We start from the raw sequence: 21,889 nt of genomic DNA, 5'->3' as shown, positions 1-21,889 counted from the left end.
GTTGCCTCGCTCTTCTTTTTTTTGCAAAGGTTTTGTACTCTGGTAGCCTTGTAGGCGCTAGAGCCCGCATCTCCTTTCTCCCGTGCGCTTCTCTCCCTCCCTCTCCTCTCTGGCCGTGTGGGCCCGAGATGCAGTGGTTCTCCTCCGGCTCCGGGCCCTCCTCGGCGGCGTCCTCCTCCTCCTCCTCCCAGCCGTCGCTGCTCGCGGACTGGAACTCCTACGCCGCCGCCCGCTCCTCCGAGGACGCGGGCGATGGGTTCGGGATCGACATCGAGGCCGCCGTCCGCTCCGCCAACGACCGCGTCGCCGGCACCTTCGGCGTGTACGTGAACCCACGCCCTTCTTCCCACCTCCTTGTTCGTGCTGCTAGCGCCGCGCTCAGTATCATCCTAGTGCCTGCGCAATAGGATCATACCTAGCTTAGTTCTGCTAGCAATTTTACCGCACAGTCGAAGGAATTGTAGGCAGTCCCCGGCCCAGATCGTTTCTGCGCGGATTGTGATGAGGTTTCAGTTACTAAGTCCATTAGGTTAAGCTTCAAGAGTGGAGGAACAATTTGCCGCTCCAGGGCCCCAGCTGTAGCATAGAGCAGGAACAATTTGCCCCTCCAGGGCTCCTGCAGCGCTCAGTATCCTCCTAGGGCCTGCGCAATAGGATCTTACCTAGCTTAGTTCTGCTTGCAATTTTACTAATTATGCGAAAGTATCGTAGGCAGTTCCCAGATCGTATCTGAGCAGAATGTAATGGATGGGGTTTCAGTTGGTAGGGCCATTAGGTTAAGCACGAGGAGAGCAGGAATTCCTATGGTTGTCTCCAATTGCAAGTGGGGTTCTTTAACTAGGGAGAGCAAATTTATTAGGGCATGTGCCTTGTTGGTTTTAGCCAATGTCAGTGTAGGATTATTTTGTTTTGGCAAATATTTCATTAAGATTCATGTTGGTCTGTTTAAACATTGAATTCATATAAACTTAAAAAGGCATTCTGTTTACTTGTTTAGTTCCAAAAAAAGGCTGGGAAATGGAAAAAGACTAAACACTGGTAAAGGAAAGGAACACACTTGAAAAATTGACCTTGGCTCTTCTCTTGCTAGTTAATCACTTAATCTTCTCTACGTAAGCACGTTTGCTTTGAACTTTGATGTTTCTTTTTAACTAATAGAGTTCTACTATTCTTATCTGTCAGGGTCTCAAAAGGTGTTAAAGGGTTGCCTGGCAGCTTTAAGTCCACAACAAGCAGTGTTCCATCTGGCAGATCTCTCATGTATTTTGGTCTATTTCTTGCTAGTGGCGTATTCCTAGTTTTCATTGCATTCACGATATTCCTGCCAGTCATGGTGATAATGCCTCAAAAGTTTGCAATCTGTTTCACGGCGGGATGTGCCTTCATAATCGGATCATTCTTTGCGCTGAAAGGGCCTAAGAATCAGCTTTATCATATGATTTCCAAAGAGGTATTACATCTTTTGTCTTACAAACTTTTCCTTCTCGTAAGCTGCTTCTTCTCACTACAAATTAATGCGAAGTGCTGACTGCTGAGTCATGGCCTGTACTGTTTTTGTCCTGTAAACTTTTATTCCCAATGCCACTATTCTTATCATTCATTGAGATCATATGAAGAAAGGGCCAATTTCTTATATGCCACTGAATTTTCTTGTAAAAGTACCATGCTAACTCACTAACTTTGTATTACACCATATTCTTGAGGTATTGGTAATTTGATAAACTATCAAGTATGTGTCCAATTGTGAATGTTATGGTTGTGAACGGAAACACAAACCGCAGCCTGCTTGTAGACTCACCCGATCTTCTTCTTGCTACCAATTATATGAAGTTTTATGTCACTCTTTTGTTTTGTAAACAAAATGTTTCCTCAATGAACTGGGCATATCATTATTCTTGTGATGCAATGTTTTTGTAATGAAGAAAAAGGGGCAGTGCCTTGTATGCCACTGAAATATCTTGTGAAGTACCATTGAGCTACCTTCCCAGAGATCATTGTATTGTAAAAAGGAAATCACATCACCAAATTTATTAGCATATTATATCCTTGAGGTACTGATAATTGGATAAGCTATCAAGTGCTGGTTCAATTGTGAAGCAGCTATGGTCGTTGACAGAAACAACGGCCCTAGCCTGTGGGTAGACTTACACAACCTTAACAGAAAACCAGCCTTGTAGATGCATTGGCATGATTGTATACCATACTGGAAGAGACATTTTCTGTACATGTTTGAATGTGCTTTGTTTTTTTAGGTTAAGTGATATTAACATGCATGATACTAAGTTTCTATTGTATTAACATGCAACCTTAGCTAATGTATTCTTGGCATTGACCTTGATGTGGTTTTGGATGACGATACACATTTATTGACTTTAGCATATAACTTGGTTCCAACAATTTACAAGATCATTTACTGATTCTTGGTGTACCATGTTTTCTGGATTCAATTTTATCTGATGACTTATATTATGATTTCTGATGCTCAAAGCGGAATCTTATCTCAAGAACTACACATTTGTGCTACATTTCCTGAAATTGGTTTTCCTTATGTCACAGAGATTACCTTTCACTGTGGGATTTGTCGGCAGCATGGTTGCCACCATTTATGTGTCAATGGTGCTTCATAGCTACATACTTTCTGTTTTCTTCTCCGTGCTTCAGGTGATAACATCCTTTGCACTCTGCAATTCTCTTCCACTATGTTATTAGACCTTCATATATGATAGGCACCTTCACTCCTTTCAGCATAAATAGGACCATCCTCTGTTCTTCCTGCTAGCTGATAGAAACAACTTTGAAGAGAATCATTTAATCTATGAATATGAATACTTGATTAGGCCATGTAGCTCTTGCACAGTTGCACTGCAGTCCGGGGCTTTGTTATTTTCGAGTGCCTGTGGAGTTGTGACCCTGATACCCTGTGATAATTTATAATGGCTTTTAGCTAACACACTTTTCCCTTGTATTTACCAGGTCCTTGCTCTAGCATATTATGCCATCTCATACTTCCCTGGTGGATCCGCTGGAATGAAGTTTCTATCATCTGCTCTTGTGTCCTCGGTGCTGAGATGCTTTGGGCGATGAGTTCACATGTTAGTTGCCATTGCCCATCAATTCCAACCTTTTACATTTTTCTTCTCACTGCTCCCTAGCTAGCTCCTTTTTGGCTTAGAGATTATACATACCAAAATGACTGTAGCGCGTCTGTCAAGATATTTGTAACCTGCCAACCATATTGCTTTTGTAAATGGTCATCCAAGATCAAAACCTTTGTTGCTTGTATAAACTTGAATGGCGGTGAAGTGAAAATTAACATCAAGTTTGGAATTTTGCTGTGAAAAGAGCCCAATGCTCAAACACAATAAGTTGTGGTCTAAGCCATCTGGCAGCTCTAGGCAGGATTCTTTTTGTATGCCATGGTTAATCCTGACAGTAATATATAATAAGTCCGACCAGATTTTCCTTTCCTATTCGTCCACCTGACTGTATTCTTTCTGCTTCTGCAGGACTGCTTCCCAGTGCTGATTGCATAACTGATGCTGAACGTTCTAGTGATGTGTATTATTTCGTCATTATAGCAAGGACAGCTTCATTACTCCCATAAGTTTGATGCTACATTGAAGCAGTGATCGAGCCCGGTTATATGATAACTTGATTTTGAAGAATGATGTTGCTGGGCCCAACCCTTGTAGGGTGAAAAAAAATGTAGAGCTCGGTTGCTGAATGTTGAGTTTGGTCGTGTTAGACTAAGATTTTTTCGAGAACAAATGTAGGCTAAGATTACATTGTACAAAATATCTCACTCAAAACTGGGCCACAACTTGCGCTCATATTCTCCTAAAGTTGGATATCTCCAAAGCCTTCAATTCAGTTTCTTGGTCCTTCTAGAGGTGATGCGGCAGTTGGGGGTTGGATAGCAGTGGTGGGACCTGTTATGCCTGATCCTATCTACCTCTTCTACCCGATTGTTAGTAAATGGGGAGCCGGGGGAGACTATTTTTCATCATCACGATCTTCGTCAGGGTGACCCCCTCCCCCTTGCTTTTTATTCTCGTCTTGGATGTTCTGAATTCTTTGGTGGAGTATGCTTCTAGGGAAAACATGCTGCAACCGCTTGCTGTCCATGAGGTGAGACACAGGTCTCCTTTTATGCGGAAGATGCTGTAGTATTTTTAAGGCCACAAAGGCTGGATCTGCAAGTTTTCAAAATGATCCTTGATCTGTTCGGCCATGCTTTGGACCTTCATACTAATCTGACAAAGTCTCTCCCATTCACTGCTCGGAGGAGATGCATCTTACTACCGATATCTTAGAATGTGATGTAAAGTAGTGATGAAAATGGATCGGATACAAACGGATATATGCGGATACAAATAATAGTTATTTTTTCCCGGATCGAACTCGGATATGAATAGTGACAAGATGTGTCGAATATTGATATTCATCCTATTCGGATCTTAGAAATGCAACTTTCAGTATCCGGATTCGGATATGAACTTACCATTTGAGTGCCTGAACCCCTTCGGTCGGACAAATGAATAATATCCGTACCACTTTCATCCAGGGTAAAGGAATTCCCATGCATCTATCTTGGCTTGCCACTTTCAATCCACAAACCCACTAAGGAAGTGCTCCTGCTCTTGATTGATAAAGTGGCTGATCACTTGCCTGGTTGGAAGGCTTCCCTGATGAACAAGGCTGGACGTTTGGTGATGGTAAGGGTGGTATTGACTGCTACTCCTATCTATTTCTTGATGGCAATGGACATGTCAAAGTCGGTACTGAAAGCTATTGATAAGAGAAGACGAGGCTTTATTTGGAAAGGCCATGAAAAGGCGAATGACGGCAACTGCCTGGTGTCTTGGGAAAAAGTTCAGAGGCCGTTGGAATATGGTGTCTTGGGGATTCACAATCTTGAAACACTTGGCTGGGCACTTTGTATCCGTTGGCTGTGGACTCAGAAAACTGACCCCAACCGGCCTTGGGCTGGTCTCCAAGTTCAAGTTCCCAAAAAAGCTCAAGCTATGTTCAACATGGCAGTGGATTGCATAGTAGGTAATGGTGAAACCATCTGCTTCTAGAAAGACAGATGGGTGAACAGCCACGCTATAGAGGAAGTGGCACCTAATATGTACAAGGCTATCCCCAAAAGAGCTATCAGAAGACGAACGGTGGCCCAGACGTTGTTTAACCGCAATTGGGTGGCAGATATCACATGCGCGCTTACTGTCCCCGTGCTTGTGGAATATCTTCAGATCTGGGATCATGTGGAAGGAGTGGTTCTACACCAAGATGTCGCTGATCAGTTCAAGTGAAAACTAACTCAGTCTGGACTTTATAGCAGCAAGTCAGCTGATGCCGCCTTTTTTCTTGGGACCATAAAATTTGCACCTTGGAGAATGATATGGGAAAACTAGGCACACTTCGCTGCAAGTTCTTCATCTGGTTAGCTATCAATAATCGTTATTGGATAGCAAACCGTCTTGCCAAACGTGGACCACCTCACCCGAAGGTCTGCCCCTTTTGTGATCAAGAAGAGGAAACTATTCAGCACCTTTGGTTGGCTGTGTTTTTACAAGACAGATTTGGTCTCTGATCCTACAACCTTTGCAGCTGCTCCCCCTGGTGCCCTCAGCTACTGGCTCCCGTTTTTCCATTTGGTGGAGGAAAGCTTTACGTTCTATGGCGAAGGAGATGAAAAAAGACTTTAACTCTCTAGTTATTTTGGTCTCTTGGGAAGTCTGGATTATGGAAACATGGAAACTCCTCTTTTTTTAGTGTGTGGGGGTGTGGGTCTTTGACCCTTTGTACTCGGGTCTTGGTCCTTAACCGAACTCGTTATACGCTCTTTTCTATTTTGTTCGGTTGACATGCAGCTCTCCTGTGTTGTTCGAGAAAAAAACAACTTGTGCTCATGGCGGAGAAAATGAATACATGTATGCTTCACGTTCTCATGCCTTCCTTTCAACTCAGAAAACTAATACTATCCCTACATTCAACCTGCATGGATAAAGTCCACATCGCCACCACTTGTTTAGTTCTCTGTGTGGTTTCTTTCATCGTTTCTTTTGTAAGAAAAGGAAATTGTCAGTGTTTACTTTATTCCAGTGGAAAGCATTATTTGGTTTGGCCGCCAGAATTTGTATTTGGGTGGCTCAGTGCCGCCGCTCCCCTATCCAAAAACGGGTGATGGGGATTCCAAGGGTGCATGAGGCCATGAATCACGGATTCATAGTGGGTATTTGGTATACCTCTTCCTGTTGGTGGTTTATAAAGGGCAGCCACTGAAAACGCTCAGCTCTCCAATCACACACGTTTGGCTTTTGCTCTCTTGATTCTCCTCACACGAAGCCTCTTCCATCCAACGGGGTCACCATGTCTGCCTTTGTGGGGAAATATGCTGGTTCTTGTTGACATATATATATCTTAGTTTACTTTTCCATACCCTTGCAAAGCTGCAGAGTTGTTGATGTGCACGTTTGTGTAATTGTGCAGTATTTATTTTTTTTTAAAAAAATCTTTGTGCAGTTCAGTAGTGCAATTGCAAAGTAATTTTAAATTTGCTGAGCACTAGTACCTCCATCTATGTTTATAAGTCATGATATGATTTGGCACAACCTTCCAAATAATACTTTGACCATTTATTTATAATATATTTATATTATTTATAGTTATAAACTTATAATCGTAATCGTTGTAGAGTACGGACGCTTTGTAGCTCCGCTGCACGCAACGTGATTCCTCCCTGCTGGGCCTGCACAGGACACTCTGAACGAGATCTCTCACCAACCAAAAACTTTCGACAGATGATTACGCCCAGCAGCACACAGCACCGACAAACAATGCCATGCGGACGGAGGTTAGGGCGAGGAGGAGGCGCAATTAGCAGATGCCGTAAACCCCCACTGCAGGACGTGACGTCCCATTAACGATACGACACGACGCCACGACCTGCTCAATTGTGTTGCATTGGCAACATAATCAGCATGCAGGTGCAGCAGCTACCTAACAAAACGAAATCAATCGTGATGCTTTTGTAGGCAGCTGTTAGTAATCAGGTCGTTGGTTGCAAACTCTGGGACAGAGTAATCTCTAGGAAAGAAACTAGAGCAGTAGCAACAGTGACAACTTCCAAAATGTCCTCATGTGACAATGGGTAATTGGGGATGAACCTTCTTGCACTTTTTTTGGGGGAGAAATATATGCTACAAAGACTTTCTAGTGTAGTAGTGTAATTGATAAAGGTTAATACCAGCATAGTGGTAAATAAATAAAATAATTATGCAGCTGCGACAGCAACAGAATGATAAGCCACGGAAAAGAAAAACTAAGCATTTCAGTGTGCTGTTGAGCATTACATACCGAGATGGAGTTTCTACAAGAAAACAAAAATATAATGAGACAATATGGTAATTATATGCTCCAGTGTGGTGTCGAGCATTAATGATGAGCCGGAGTATAGTGCATTGGCTTTGGCTAGAAAACAAAATTTGACACATAAAGACAGCTTTATTGGAGCATGACACTACTGTCCTCAACTTGGGTTTAGTCGTAAGGCTGAAAATGAAAGATCAACCATGGAACAAGATGTGCCCATGCTGATGCATCACCACAAAATCTAGGAAAGGAATGGGACCAGATTAGGGAGATGGAGATTAGCTCCATATAGTCGATGAAAACTCTGCGACCAATCACAACCTAAATGCTGAATTCGGACATGATCATACATGCTGGAGCTAATGGACTACGTACGCATTCAACTTCGTCGCTCAAAAAATATATTTCAAACATGTGTTTCCTAAGAATTTCTGAGTTGCCTGGCACGGGCAGGTGAACCTGTCCATGGTAATCTCTTTTAGAGGACGATCTTGATAATCTGCATCAAAGTAAAAAAAAAAAAAAACTACAAACGTAACCTTTTCGTTAACAGGTATCAATGTTGTCTGTTCAGATATCATGATCATATTTCGAATATAGAAACATGCCGTGCTCATTGAGTTATGACTACAGAACAGGGTAGTATTGCTGAAAAAGGCTAAGGTGCGGTTCTCGCTGTATGGCATTGCTTTCCAATCCAGTGTAAGAGTATCGCGCACACAGATGAAAGAGAACTAAATTGTTGCCTGAAATTGAGTACTGCACTTCAAAGATATAGCTAGTGCTGTAACAAGAAGATAGGATGTAATACCATCCGTGTAAGGGAGAAGCATAGCTACAAAATGGTAAAATTTTAAAAAATCAGGACGGGATCTAATCAAACTACATGATTCATGTGTAAATAAACAAAATTACCAGCAAAATGAGAAATACCTAAGAGATATGCCATCCATGTGCTTCATTAAGATTGGATCAACTATTGAGTATGGATATAGAAGAACGTTATCTCCAGAAATAAGAAATGCTCAATCGATTCACAGCACAAGCCAAATCAAGATTGGACCAAACACTGGAATTAGGAACACTTCCCCGAAAAGAAAGAAGATAAACATTATCGTCGCCAAAAATGTGAAATGCTCAAGAGATGCGCTGCACAGCACATGCCGTATCGAAACTCTATCCAATACTTTGGAAGCACAGTACCTTCATGCAACTCTGGATGGAAGTGTGAACAGTGAGCACAGTACTTTCATGTGCAGCTGGTGTGGGGTTCCGCCGTTCCGGGACGCCATGTTTGGAAACTGGCCTAGGACTAGGACCCAAAGACAGACAACGCCAGCACAGCAATTGACAACCGTGGGATCCCTCGGTTTGGCCGCACGTGCCAAGGCCAACAACTCCAACTCATCGCTCATCACCTGCATGCATATATCGAAGCAATTTGTCACTGTGGTTAGATCTAATCCATGTGTTCAGTTCTGCTCATGTTTCTCTAATGTGACTTTCCTTCCTGAAAGGTTCATGCGTCCATGATCTAGAAAATTAGACTCAAGATATGAAGGAATACCATTGTAAAAGATGCGAAGGATTGTTGTTCAAGAAAGGAAGGAACCTGAAATTAGGCTTGAGATATGAAGGAAATGATGAACAGGCAGATGAGAGTAGCAAAAGGCACGCTTGAAACACAAGCATTATGTTTAGAGAAGGGTATGGGACCATGTAAAGAAGTTTCCTTTTCATGATGATGGTATGATGTGTATTGTTTTTTCTATCATGTTCCTAGCCATGGCCCATGAGGCGATAACAGGTAGGCACAGATATTGTAAGTTTGATTTTAAAAGCATTTCCCTTCATGCAGACATTTCAATCATTTTTTTAAAAAAAAAAACAAGCTGGCATACGCTCATCTCTCACAAGAAATTTACAATAGCCAGAATACGCACTAGCTATCTCAACAGAAATTCTAGCACAGTTTTGGAACTGATCCCATAACTGATTGAGGTACAATATGTGCACCATTTCAAGAAAGGGAAAAAAAGAATCCAATATATGCTGCGCGTTGTAGACAAGCATCCATCAAACTGTTAATTCGGTTGGGTAGTTGATTGGATAAGATTTTGAGAGACATAACAACTTCTTTGGATTGACTAGTGAAGCGACAGATGCTGCTTGACAGCATGAGGTCATGTGTTAGGCAGAATAGGCAGCCAAAAGTCTGTTTCTTGCTTGATCAAGAAGCATCAATTCATGCCTAATACCACCACTCATCAACCTGCACGCTTGCGAGTCAAGCCTATAACCAATCATATACAGAAATTAGATTTTTTTTTCAAGAATACAAGGGTAATAATTACTGAAAATGCCAAGCAGAAGAACCTTAAGCATGTACTTCCATGCAAAATTTGAAGACAATCGTGCGTGATAATGTAATCAGAAATTACTGCCACTGCCAAAAACAAGGCCACATCTTCATATGCATATCACGAAAGCAAATAACGGCAGCACTGGTATAAATTGCATGGACAGGGAGCTTGGTGGCATTCAGAAAGAGAAAGTGCTGAAAGCAACCCCTCAACAGCACTATACCAACTCTCAATCTGTCTCCTTTTCTTTATTTATGTCAAGGCATATTGCTGTGCCAAATGCTAACTAACCTGGATGACCGTGGTCGAGTCTTGACAACAATTTCAATTCAATCATATCATCCCTTTGACCATATACTTTTTATCATCCTAATAAGTCAGTCATTGATCTTGGTAACTGGGAAATAACTCTGCAAACTTTTGACCTCGAACTGCATCAGAACATGAGCCTTCAAAAAACTCAACCAAATGACTGTTTAAGTTTACCTATCTGAGTAGCATTTGTAAAGTTTTCAAGCAACTAATCAACACAAAAGGAAAGTAAATGGAAAATAGGATATATTCCCTTCTTTACCCTGTTCATATCCACCAACTGCATGGTGTAAGGAGCCTGGATGCAATGTCTGATGGACAATCAAATAGACTGAAGAAAAGCAGAAAATGTCGAAGGGTACTGAATTTCAACCTTAACTGAAGAAGTAAAAGTTACAGCCAACAATAGACTAAGAGTAATAAACAAATAATAGAATCTGGGAAACATGGAAACTCCTCTTTCTTGTGAGTGTGTGGGTATGGGTCTTTGACTCTTTGTACTCGGGTTTTGGTCCTTAACCGAACTCGTTGTACGCTCTTTTCTATCTTGTTCTGTTGACACGCAGCTCTCTTGCATTGTTCGAGAAAAAACAACTTGTGCTCATGGCGGAGAAAGCGAATACATGTATGCTTCACGTTCTCATACCTTCCTTTCATCTCAGAAAACTGATCCTATCCTTACATTCAGCCTGCAGGGATAAAGTCCACATCACCACCACTTGTCTGGTTTCTTTCATTGTTTCTTTTGTAAGAAAAGGAAATTGTGAGTGTTTACTTTATTTAAATGGAAAGCATTATTTGGTTTGGCCTTCAGAATTTGTATTTGGGTGGCTCAGTGCCGCTGCTCCCCTATCCGAAAACGGGTGATGGGGATTCCAAGGGTGCATGAGGCCATGAATCATGGATTCGTCGTGGGTATTTGGTATACCTCTCCCTGTTGGTGGTTTATAAAGGGCAGCCACTGAAAATGCTCGGCTCTCCGGCCACACGCGTTTGGCTTTTGCTCCTGCTCCCTTGATTCTCCTCACACGAAGCCTCTTCCATCCGACGGGGTCGCCATGTCTGCCTTTGTGGGAAAATATGCAGGTTCTTGTTGACCTATATCTCAGTCTACTTTTCCATACCCTTGCAAAGGTGCAAAGTTGTTGATGTGCACGTTTGTGTAATTGTGTAGTATTTATTTTTTTTAAAAAAAAATCTTTGTGCAGTTCCAGTAGTGCAATTGCAAAGTAATTTCAAATTTGCTCAACAGTACTCCATCCATCTATGTTTATAAGGCATGGTATGACTTAGCACGATCTTCCAAATACAATTCATTGATCATATATTATATTATTTATAGTTATCAATTTATAATCATTGTAGAGTATATTTGATTATGAATCCAACCATATAAAATTTACATTATAAAAATAAAAAATTGATGTCAAGTTATTGGTCAAAGATTGAAAAGTTTGAATTTTGATATGCGCATGCACCTTAGGCCAATCTCAACGCATAGTTTTATTGCATAGTTACCAAGATTAAGAACTTAGTAACTGTGCTTGATGAGTGTCATAGGGATGAAAATCTTCTCACATCTGATCAAACTCTCCCTTCTCTCTCTCCTCATTATGGTCTTGCCAAGTAAGTAAAATTACTGATATGGCATACAATTTAATAATCATGAAACTTTCATAAAACTATGCATTGAGTTGAGACTGGCCTTATATAAATAAAAACTGAGGCAGCATGTACCATCCGGTGTAGTGGCGCTACGCTTCGTTTTTTAACAAAAAATGAGCTATCTTTTTAACAAAAAATGAGCTATCTTTTAGAAAATTTACAAAAATACATGTTGAGTTGTTGTGTTTTAAACATAATTTTAAGTTGAAAGAAAAATTCAGTTCCATCTTTGATTAAAGAGACATTGATTTTGAAAAATAAATTATAGTAGATCGATCGAGTAATGGAGGAAATTAATGATAGTTTTGTAGTTAATTAGTGGTATACACAATAGCACAATACACACCGTTTTGTGCTTACGCCTACGTATTTGTAATTTTGTATTGCAGATGAGATGGTCAAGACCGCCAAGTACCTCGCGACGCCGGGCAAGGGCATCCTGGCCTCCGACGAGTCGACGGGCACCATCGGTAAGCGCCTCTCCAGCATCAACCTCGAGAACGTGGAGTCCAACCGGCAGGCGCTCCGGGAGTTGCTTTTTACGGCGCCCGGCGTGTTCGACTACCTCTCCGGGGTCATCCTCTTCGAGGAGACCCTGTACCAGAAGACCTCCGACGGGAAGCCGTTCGTGGACCTGCTCACCGCCGGCGGCGTGGTCCCGGGGATCAAGGTGGACAAGGGCACCGTCGAGATCGCCGGCACCAACGGCGAGACCACCACCCAGGGCCTCGACTCCCTCGGGGCCCGCTGCGCCAAGTACTACGAGGCCGGCGCGCGCTTCGCCAAGTGGCGCGCCGTGCTCAAGATCGGCGCCTCCGGCGAGCCGTCCGAGCTCGCGGTCAAGCAGAACGCCGAGGGCCTCGCCCGGTACGCGCTGATCTGCCAGGAGAACGGCCTCGTCCCCATCGTCGAGCCCGAGATCCTCACCGACGGCGGGCACGACATCAAGACCTGCGCCGCCGTCACCGAGCGCGTCCTCGCCGCCGTATTCAAGTCGCTCAACGACCACAAGGTCCTCCTCGAGGGCACGCTCCTCAAGTGCAACATGGTCACCCCTGGCTCCGACAGCCCCAAGGCACGTGCCGTTCTTGCAATTCATCTTTTTTTCTTCTTTTCCATGCATGCATCAATCCATGAAGAACCATGCAATAATCTGTAACACTACAGGTTGGAGCGGAGGTGATCGCGGAGTACACGGTGGCGGCGCTGCGGCGCACGGTGCCGCCGGCGGTGCCGGGGGTGGTGTTCCTGTCGGGCGGGCAGAGCGAGGAGGAGGCGACGCAGAACCTGGACGCCATGAACAAGCTGGAGGTGCTCAAGCCATGGACGCTCTCCTTCTCCTTCGGCCGCGCGCTGCAGCAGAGCACCCTCAAGAAGTGGCTCGGCAAGAAGGAGAACGTCGCCGCCGCGCAGGCCACCTTCCTCGTCCGGTGCAAGGCCAACTCCGAGGCCGCGCTCGGCAAGTACGCCGGCTCCGGCGCCGGCGACGCCGCCGCCTCCGAGAGCTTGTACGTCAAGGGGTACAAGTACTAAACAAATCACTGCCACGACGGTGGCCCCGGCCTGGGGTCCAATATCCTATTGGTCCACGTGGCAGCGTTCGGACCATGTCTAGATTTTTGCAGATATATGTGTCTCATTGTGTTGTGTATTAAATTGTCTCTTCCCTCCAACTCCTAGTTAACAAAAAAAAAAACGTGTCAAAATGTTGATCCCTTTGCAGTTTGCAATACACACTAATGCAAGTATTACAGAAGATATAAAGTGTAATACTAATATATGGATGTGACCATTTTACTGAATCTTTCATTCATGGGGTCTTTGAATACAGCATATTTCAGAGCTTAGAAATGGCAATATATTTGCATCACAATATTCATTATTCAATCCAGAAATTTTCAGCTGTTCAACTTATTTACTAAGGGACATAAAGGAAAAGAAAGGGTGGAAGCATGTACATTATTTTTGGTGCTATTTTTTCGACAGTAACTACTGTAGCTAAACTTCAGATTGTACTGGGACAGTGACATCACCACCATCTACACTGAGACTTCTTACGCAGTAAGACTAACACACCAATTACAAGCTGATGAAGCACGGTAGCATTAAAGCTGGTTCTGATGATTCTGCGCAAGAGTCTCTTCCAACATTTGCTATTCCATAGGCTTCAAATCAGTAGAGCCTGATCCTTGTGGTTATGGGCTGCTGGCATAGAGGGCAGCGCTCCAAATTCTTCCCACACTCATAGCAAGTCTGCAAACACATGTATGTTAGCGACCTATAATGCAGAACAGGAATTGTGTAATGAAAACACCAAGTATAGTAGGCTAAAGCCTAAAGGTTTTCAGCACCTGATGTCCACATCCAAATGCGAGGTCCTTTGATTTATACATGCAAATGGGGCACAACTGCAGATAAAAAGTATCAAAGCCTCTTAGTTTTCAGTGCAGGGAGAACAGAGGTTTCAGCACATATTTCATCAGTAGATAGAAACTCCACACCTGGAATACCCTTTGTTCCAGGACTTGAAAGTCATAGTATGGCCACGAGATGCAAATATGTGTCCAAGTACAACAGCAAGCATACGGCTATTATTGTTTTCAGATTTACTTTCAAAAAATATTGTTTTCAGATCAAATGGAACATAAGAAGGTAGAAGTGAACTGAGAAATAGTCAAATTAGATTAGGTATTATGGTCTGCAAGGGAAGTTAAAGCAACAAAATGCAAGGGCCCAATATGAATAAGCCTAATAACATAAAATCAAATTTCCAGTGTTTCAGTTTAACTTTGGATTTGGGCATGAAATGGGTCGGAGATGGTGAGAACAAGAAAGATATACGTACAATTCTGTCCTCTAAAGCACTTTCTGCTGCATAAGTGTCAGGCCCAGGCCGCCTTGTGGCAGCAGGCTGCTGCTGTTTGAAGCTCTCAGAACGTTGCTGAAAGCCACTCGTTTGTTGGTCAAAGCTACTAGATCGTGAATAAACACCAGACTGCTGACTAAAGCTAGTTGACCGCGAATAAGCATTCCTTGTTGGTGGTGGCAGAGCAACTCGTGGAGTTATTCTTTGGCGGCGGCTGAAAGAGTAGAAGAAATATTAAGAAAGTGATCAAATTGGCACACTATTTCCCAAAGCTCAAGTTACAGTTCTAATTGACTCAGTACAATATTGGAAATCATAGTAGATACCCTAAGAGTTGAAGATCAAGTGTTGCTTTGTACTGTTCAGGAATTTCCATCAGGGCTGACAATGCAAATTCTGCCTCCTTTCTATCAGCAGCTATGCTCTTTGACATAATCTCCGTGAAATTCACAAACTGCAAAAATGAATATCCATACCTATGTTATTTTGAACCAGAATATTCAGTTGAATATTAGACAGAATCTGTAGGACAATCACCTGGAAATTGTCAAATGAGCGAGCAGGTATATTGTCATCAAACTGGTGCATCATGTCCCATGGCCCATCACCAACCCCGACAAGAACAATTGACAGGGGGAACTGGCTGGAATATTTTTTAAAAAAGAGATATTATTCTATGTGTACTTTACTGATTTGGCAGAACATGAAAGTAGTAATTGTTTTCTTTCGAAACCTCAGTCAGATAAAGTACCTTGCTCTTACTATAGCGTCAATGGTATCCCGCTCCTGTGGACTTAATTGTCCATATTGTGTATCAACACTTCGGGTAACCTATAATCAGAAGTTTTATCCAAGTGAAAAAGGATACACAAACAAAAGCTCTACTAGAGATAGAGAAGAGCTTTGCTGATAACCATCTAATGACCAGAAAGAACAGGTTGCAAAAAAAGGCCAGAAATTGATAATACATTTGCCAACCTGTCCATCAGCAATTATCAGAAGAACATGGTATTGACCACCAGTGCTGTCAACAATTCCAATTGCTGTCTCAATTATCGGAGCGAAAGATGTGGGTCCTGTTAGGAAATAACCAATCATATTTTAGTACGCACTTCTTTCCTTGATAAACTACTAAAAATTGTAATTGCCATCCTTTAGTACTGTTAAAAAACAGTTAGATCGACCTAGGAAGAAATAGGTGGCTTTATTAAGAAAAAAATAAGCACCCAAATTCGTCTTGGCAAGGACTTGAACCTGGGTGGTGTGGGCATACATTCACACCATCATCAAACTGATCTAGGCTCAGTTCCTACTTTAGTACCATTTCATAAATAGCTAGTTATAAAATGCTGTAAAATAGCAAATCTAGTTCTTTTTCTCTTTTATGAAAGAAAGAACAAGTTGATTCAGAACAAAAGAAAGAAAAAAAATGTCTACAAATCTTTACTAAACAAACCAGCTAATCGAAGAGTTGGAACAATTTCTCTGTATCTTTCTAGCGCCTCTTCAAATCCGTTGCATGGGCGGTTCTCTGGGTAAAAGCTGAATACCTCCTGATCATGAGTTGATGCTGCTCAGCAGAGAACAGAAACGCTAGATCAACACTGTGATTTAAACATGTTATTGAAAATACATCAAATGCCAACAGAAAAAAGGGAACTAAATGATTACCATCACCAAATCCAAAGCAGGGGATCAAATTATCTTCATCAAAAGCTGAAAGTGTCCTTCCAATAATAGATATGGCTTGCTCATATGGGTTTGGAGTGCTTCCAATATCATGCAGGCAGCGGCGATTGAAGGACATTTTACCTAACATAAAAAACCTCCGCAAGTTAATGGAAGCTGAAAAATATTGTTATACAAAATGGAAAACATTTGCAAGTTCAATGAAAAATGAAAAGTATTATAGTCCAATAAAGGCCATGATTATCAGATAAAAGCAGCATCGATTTTGGGAGGCACCCTTTCTACAGTACAGCTGTACTAATTGCTAGCTTATCCTTCTCTTTAGAGAAATTCCATTCCCTAACATGGTTTTCCGTCTAACAACAGAAGAGAAGTTAATATGTCACTGAGATTACTGGTGAGACAGGTTTCTTCAATAATAATAAACCACAAGCTTTGCAATATGGGCAACTAGATCTGAAAGGGAGGTTTGTCCTAAAACCAGGCAAATCAAGAAATAGTCTGGTAGCTCTCGCTGCAGAAAGGAAATAGTCTGGTAGCTTAGTGTGTAATGAGCATTAGTGCAGAACAGAGCAAATGTAAAGAAGCACAAGTATGCATCCAAAGTCAAAAAGGGGAAATATCATCTGCTAACCTGTCCATTCATTGCTCTTTGTAAAATCAATGCCTACAATAAGATTTGAAGATTCAAGGCCTGCTTGTGCCAAAGCATCAGTGACCTGTACAATTAACAGAACCATAACTTAAAGAGGAATAACGTGCATGACTCTAGTACATGCCCTATGTGACTATGCCAGTTTAGGAACTGTAGCAAATTATGTATTTGAGCACAGTGACAACTGGTAAGTATACAATCTGCACACTGTTTAATGACATTACGCTAGTGAAGAGAATGCAAAAATACAGCTCCTGTTGGAATCCTTTTGAGAAAACAATCCTATCAAAATAGTTTCTTCCAAATTTCACCAAGGATGATTGAACCAAAAGAAGAATAACACGATTCTACCGAGCTAGTGGAAAGTGGAAACCACGAATCACCAATAGCAATGCAGGTCATGCCATCAAGACATACCTGGCTCAAAGAGCGGTAGTCATCACCAATCCTGGAATATTTCCTCTGCAACCTGGCGTGTGTTTCTGGCTGCACATTGTTCTCCGAAGAAGGGGTGTACCTCGTGTTATAACTGGATGATGTATTTCCAGCATACCTCGAGGTATATCCTGACGAAGTACTCCCGTAGTCATAAGAGTGGCCATATGAAGGCTTGGAGTCCTTTTGCCCCATTGCTCAGCCTTGTGCCTCTGGATGACTCCAACACCCAGATCAGCTTCCTGGTACAGGGAAGAAAAACATTATTACACTCACACACTAAAGATATACTAACTATAACTGGAATAAAGCATGTTGTTTTATGATGTCTCAAGAACTTATAATGGAACTTGACCCAGTCAAATTTTACATGGAAACCTTTTGAAGGATGCACAATTCATGGCTGGGATTCCCCATTGCCAATAATAGGCATATTTCCTACCCTACAACATCCACGGGATCATTCCCCTTATCCCCTTTCCATGTCCAATATTTTTCTTTTCCGGATTCTCCATGGCCAAAATCGACCAAACATGCGCCAGTTCCACTTGAAGCATCGACTATCTCGAAGGGCGCTGGATAAAACTAGATTTCGGCATAAAAAATCTTAGGAGCGAACACTGGATAAACTCGCCTGACTCGATTTGATCCAAACACCAACCAAGAATTCGGCGTCCACACCAAGAATAGAGAGAACGGGATGACGCCGGAGGGGATAGGAGAAGTGGGGGAGGGGAATTGGGTAGATGAGATGAGATAGACTTGTTGGTGTGAGAAATCGAGGACCGGACCAAGAAAACCAGAGGAGCAACTCTACCACCGCACGGAATCAGCAACCCACGTGGGGCTCGGGCTCACTCACCTCCGCCCTTGTCCCGTTCCAAGAACGCGCAGCGCCTCCCGCCCCGCTCCGCTCCGCGACGAGGGCGGGCGAGGAGGAGGAAGACGACGACGGGAGTGAGGTGGGCCGCCCACCGGACGAAGCGCAGCGCGAGACAGCGTGGAGGAGCACGGACAGTCACGCCGGACCGCACTCGATTACAATAATAACTGGAGGGGAAACCCCCGCGGGTGGGAGGAAGTGCAGGCTGCGGTGGGCGAAGGAAGTCAAGTCAATTGCTCCACCCGGCGGCAAGGCAATGCAGCGGCAGCGGAGGCGGGGAGGTTTCTTGTCCGGCGGTGCCGCTGACCCCCGCGCCCTCGCCCCCGGCCTCGCCCGTCGGGGAAAACGACGGAGGAAGCTTCGGAGCGGGGGAGAGAGTGGGAAGACGATGGCTGTTGATTGGTAAAAGAACGCTACTTGTCGGGGTCATCGGCACGGGAGGGAAAGGCGTTCGCCGGTGAGGAGTGATTGTGTATGATTATCCACTCGAGAGAAAAAGTCAGTAGAGACTAGCGAGCGAGCGGATCAAATGTTACGTGCACGCACGTACTGCTGCAAGCCTACACTGGATCAAATGAGTGGATCCAGTGTGTTGCAGTGGCTGCCACCTGTTGGTATATCTGGGATACTTGGAATGAAACTCTTTTAACTCTAAAACCAATATGCGTCCTCGGGTGATAGTCAAGAAGATTCAAGCTTGTGTGGATATGATTGTGTTGCATTGTTTAAGGTGTGTAGTTCCAAAACAAGTTCAGAAATGGACTCCACCGTCGGCTGGCTTGGTTTGCCTCAATGTTGATGCAACAATCTTCTATTCTTCATCAAGTTCGTCTGTTGGTGTGGTGGTGCGGGACCATTTGGGCAGATGTCTGATGGGATGCCATCAGCCTTTTCATGGTATTACTACACTAGAAGTGAGTACTCTCCGATATGCTATGACTCTCGTTTGTTCATGTAAGCGTAGTGCTAATGAGGTGGCTTATATGCTTGCTAGAGCGAGTCAGTGTGTTGCTTTCTCGATCTTCAAACGGTGTATTCCTGGCTGTATCAAGATGTTGTAATTTCTGAATGTTTATGTTAAATGAGCCAGCTTGATTAAAAAAATCCTACACTGGACATCCGATGCATTTGCAATTTGTAATCTTGACACCATTTTCTTAAAAAAGTTAAACCATTCTTCAAAACTAAATTGTTAATTGCTGCATCTTTTTTAATGGCTGATTGGGTCTCCTTTGGCCATCAAGCATGGTTTCTATAGAACACCCTACCAATTTAGGATTTTTTATAGAAAAAATCATAGGCTAAAAAATGGGAGGACCAACCAAACACTAGAAGCCTACCGCTACCACAATGCTTACGTCAATGTTAACGTGTGTCCTGCGACGTCAAGCCGTGGGTGGTCATTTGACTTTTGCGCAATGACACTAGGTGCCAAGCAATGCTTGGGTGGTTGGGGAGTTTGCTTCTACTCTCTTTTTGAACAAATGTATCTTGATGTTGTTTAAGCTGACTTGTTATCTGCGTGCACGGTGCGCCTGGTTTCCAAGTCATGGTTTGGCTTGGCTTGCTTGGATCCGAGCATCTCTAGCAGCATGGTATACTACCTAAAAACACTTGAGGGTACAGGGGAGAGAAAAAATTAGGTATGTAAAGGAGGGTTTCTCTATTTTTTTCTACGTGACACTGAGTGAAGTCCACAAGTCAGTGGATAGCCACTTCCTCTTCTCCCCTCCTCCCTTCTTTCCGTCCTCAGCCCGCCCGCCTCCACCCGCCAAAGCTTCGGCCGTGCCCCCCTCCGTAGGGATCCGTCCGCACCTGGCCTCCACAGGCGGCGCTGGGTCAAGCTACAGCGGCGGCGGCCCATGCACTCAGGCAGGACCAGTGGTGACCAAGGCCAAATTGAATCGATGGCGCATCAAATCAAGCTTGCGAGCATGGCCAGGCTCAAGCTCACCATCAGCCCCCATTGAATCGAGCTTCTTCATCAGCGTATTGAGATTCTTCTTTCTTGAATCGAAGCAGAGGCCGGCGAGGGCAGTCAGGGAGGTCGGGGCAATGTGGCGGCGCTCCGATGGCGGCTACTTCCTCGACGGTAGGGGCGGCGGGAAGGGCGAGACGACGCATGACGGGGCACCTGTTGGATGGCTTGGGCCGGCGGGGCAAAGCCGGCGGCGGCGCAAGGCGAGGTGGAGCAGGTGGTGGGGACGCATGGCGGGTGGCGACCGGGCAGCGCTTGGCCAGGAAGGTGTGCGGGCACTCGGAGGGTGGTTGGCTGCGGGAACGGCGGCGGCTGCGCGGGGTGGAGGCAGGGACGGCGGTGGCGGCGCTGGGGCGAAGGGAAGCAGGCGGCGCGGAAGTGTCCAGCGAGACGGTTGGCTTCTCCCGCGTGAGGAAAAGAAGAAATAGCAATCCTGGGGTTGGATTGGTATAAGAGAAATTTAGGTTATTGCTAAAATTTTAGCTATAGCAATCCATTTAGATCATCTGCTGGAGCTGATCTTTGGTGGTTTTTAGATATTCTGACAGTTTTTAGTATAGCAATCCATTATACCAAATCTACTGGAAATGCCCTCTTGTTTTCACCGCGACACCTGCAGCCACGTGGCGTGTTAAACTTTTTTTCTCTGTTTAGGCAATCGTGGCGTAACCTTTTGTTGGAAAGCAAAACGGGACTTGGGGTGGGCTTGGCTGATTTTAAGATGTGCTTATTGCGGCATTTGGGCCCAAATGGGCTCTTGGCCCAGCTACAAGGCCGCGCGCCAACAGGGGACGACGACGAACGACAGCGCCAGAAAAAGAGTGGGAATGGACCTTGGGGTGTCGACGCGCCATGGTCCAAGAGGATAGCCATCGTCAACAGAGTGACAAAAAATCCGGTGACAAGTGAGAACAAGGGTACCAGGATGCCATAGAATAGGAAAAAAACTCAGCAGATTATGACAGCCAAAATGTTGCGATTACTCCATCCCATCCGTCACGCTGAGCCGGTCAACTCCTATATACATCTCCAAGAAAGCATGTCTATGGCAAGCAAAACGGGGAGCAGTGCAGTTTAAATCCCTCCTTTTCCAGTCGTCCTGACAAAGTTTCTCATGGCTGAGAACCACCGTTGATCATGTCCACCAGAGCTTCCTCCTCGGTGAGCACCCTCTCCTGCATCATCTCCTGACTCGGCCCCAGGTGGTCCTTGGCGCTGAAGAACTCCTTCACCTCAGCTTTTAGGGTCCCAGGATCATCTTCAGGGCCACATCCATGCCCGGTTCATCTTCCTCACCAGAGAGTCTCCTACTTGCCCCATCCGTTCCATCTTATTTTCCTCTCCATGATTCAGTGGATGCCAGCAGCGGCCACTGCCCGTGGGCTGTCAGTACCCCGATCCAGCACCGGCACAGCCGGATCCAGCGCTCTCCGGTCTGCGGGGGGTATCCCCTCGCGGATCCACTCGGGGGTGTCGTGGAGTCAAGCTAGGTTGCTATGTCTTCATTGAATGAATGCCGGAAGCTGTGACCCGCGAAGGTGCTCAGCAGTGCGGCCATGGGAGACGACCTCCGTCGATCTGCGGCACGGCGTGGTTGCTAGTGGGTGGCTCCGCCGCGAGCATATCCGGGGGTCCCACGGCTGGGTCTACAGCTTTAGCACGGGGA

The 21,889-nt window shown here is 44.3% G+C and overlaps 3 protein-coding genes and 1 long non-coding RNA gene across 6 annotated transcripts; 2 read left to right on the top strand and 2 right to left on the bottom strand.

The window, feature by feature from the left end:
* The first annotated feature begins 17 nt into the window (after window positions 1-17).
* Window positions 18-3,870, top strand: LOC101786586 (protein transport protein SFT2). The gene is made up of 5 exons (XM_004965859.4): window positions 18-322; window positions 1,183-1,450; window positions 2,557-2,661; window positions 2,974-3,092; window positions 3,507-3,870. Exons 1-4 carry the CDS (start codon window positions 129-131, stop codon window positions 3,082-3,084), a joined length of 678 nt encoding a protein of 225 aa, XP_004965916.1. The 5' UTR covers window positions 18-128; the 3' UTR covers window positions 3,085-3,092; window positions 3,507-3,870.
* Window positions 3,871-8,447: 4,577 nt separating this feature from the next.
* Window positions 8,448-10,880, bottom strand: LOC111257041. Of its 2 annotated transcripts, none has more exons than XR_002677468.1 (2): window positions 8,945-10,880; window positions 8,448-8,795 (listed from the first exon to the last, which is right to left on the bottom strand). It is a non-coding gene; the product is annotated as an uncharacterized LOC111257041 (long non-coding RNA). The 2 variants fall into 2 exon arrangements; XR_002677467.1 differs by having other exon boundaries at window positions 8,990-10,880.
* A 100-nt stretch (window positions 10,881-10,980) lies between these two features.
* On the top strand, window positions 10,981-13,519 carry LOC101786189 (fructose-bisphosphate aldolase 5, cytosolic). The gene is made up of 3 exons (XM_004965858.2): window positions 10,981-11,138; window positions 12,107-12,792; window positions 12,885-13,519. Exons 1-3 carry the CDS (start codon window positions 11,111-11,113, stop codon window positions 13,248-13,250), a joined length of 1,080 nt encoding a protein of 359 aa, XP_004965915.1. The 5' UTR covers window positions 10,981-11,110; the 3' UTR covers window positions 13,251-13,519.
* On the bottom strand, window positions 13,504-18,711 carry LOC101785508 (E3 ubiquitin-protein ligase RGLG2). 2 transcript variants are annotated; one of them, XM_004965856.4, is made up of 12 exons: window positions 18,225-18,711; window positions 17,345-17,604; window positions 16,907-16,991; window positions 16,255-16,395; window positions 16,040-16,153; window positions 15,562-15,659; window positions 15,335-15,414; window positions 15,121-15,226; window positions 14,910-15,037; window positions 14,563-14,797; window positions 14,069-14,125; window positions 13,504-13,970 (listed from the first exon to the last, which is right to left on the bottom strand). In XM_004965856.4, exons 2-12 carry the CDS (start codon window positions 17,555-17,557, stop codon window positions 13,890-13,892), a joined length of 1,338 nt encoding a protein of 445 aa, XP_004965913.1. In that variant the 5' UTR covers window positions 17,558-17,604; window positions 18,225-18,711; the 3' UTR covers window positions 13,504-13,889. The 2 variants fall into 2 exon arrangements, with proteins under 2 accessions (XP_004965913.1, XP_004965914.1); XM_004965857.4 differs by lacking the exon at window positions 18,225-18,711 and adding an exon at window positions 17,997-18,185.
* Between the last annotated feature and the right edge of the window lie 3,178 nt (window positions 18,712-21,889).

The sequence above is a fragment of the Setaria italica genome, chromosome IV, assembly GCF_000263155.2.
Source record: "Setaria italica strain Yugu1 chromosome IV, Setaria_italica_v2.0, whole genome shotgun sequence".
NCBI classification, from domain to species: Eukaryota; Viridiplantae; Streptophyta; class Magnoliopsida; order Poales; family Poaceae; genus Setaria; species Setaria italica.
The sequence above is the reverse complement of the archived record's forward strand: the minus strand, read 5'-3'. Positions and strand labels throughout refer to the sequence as shown.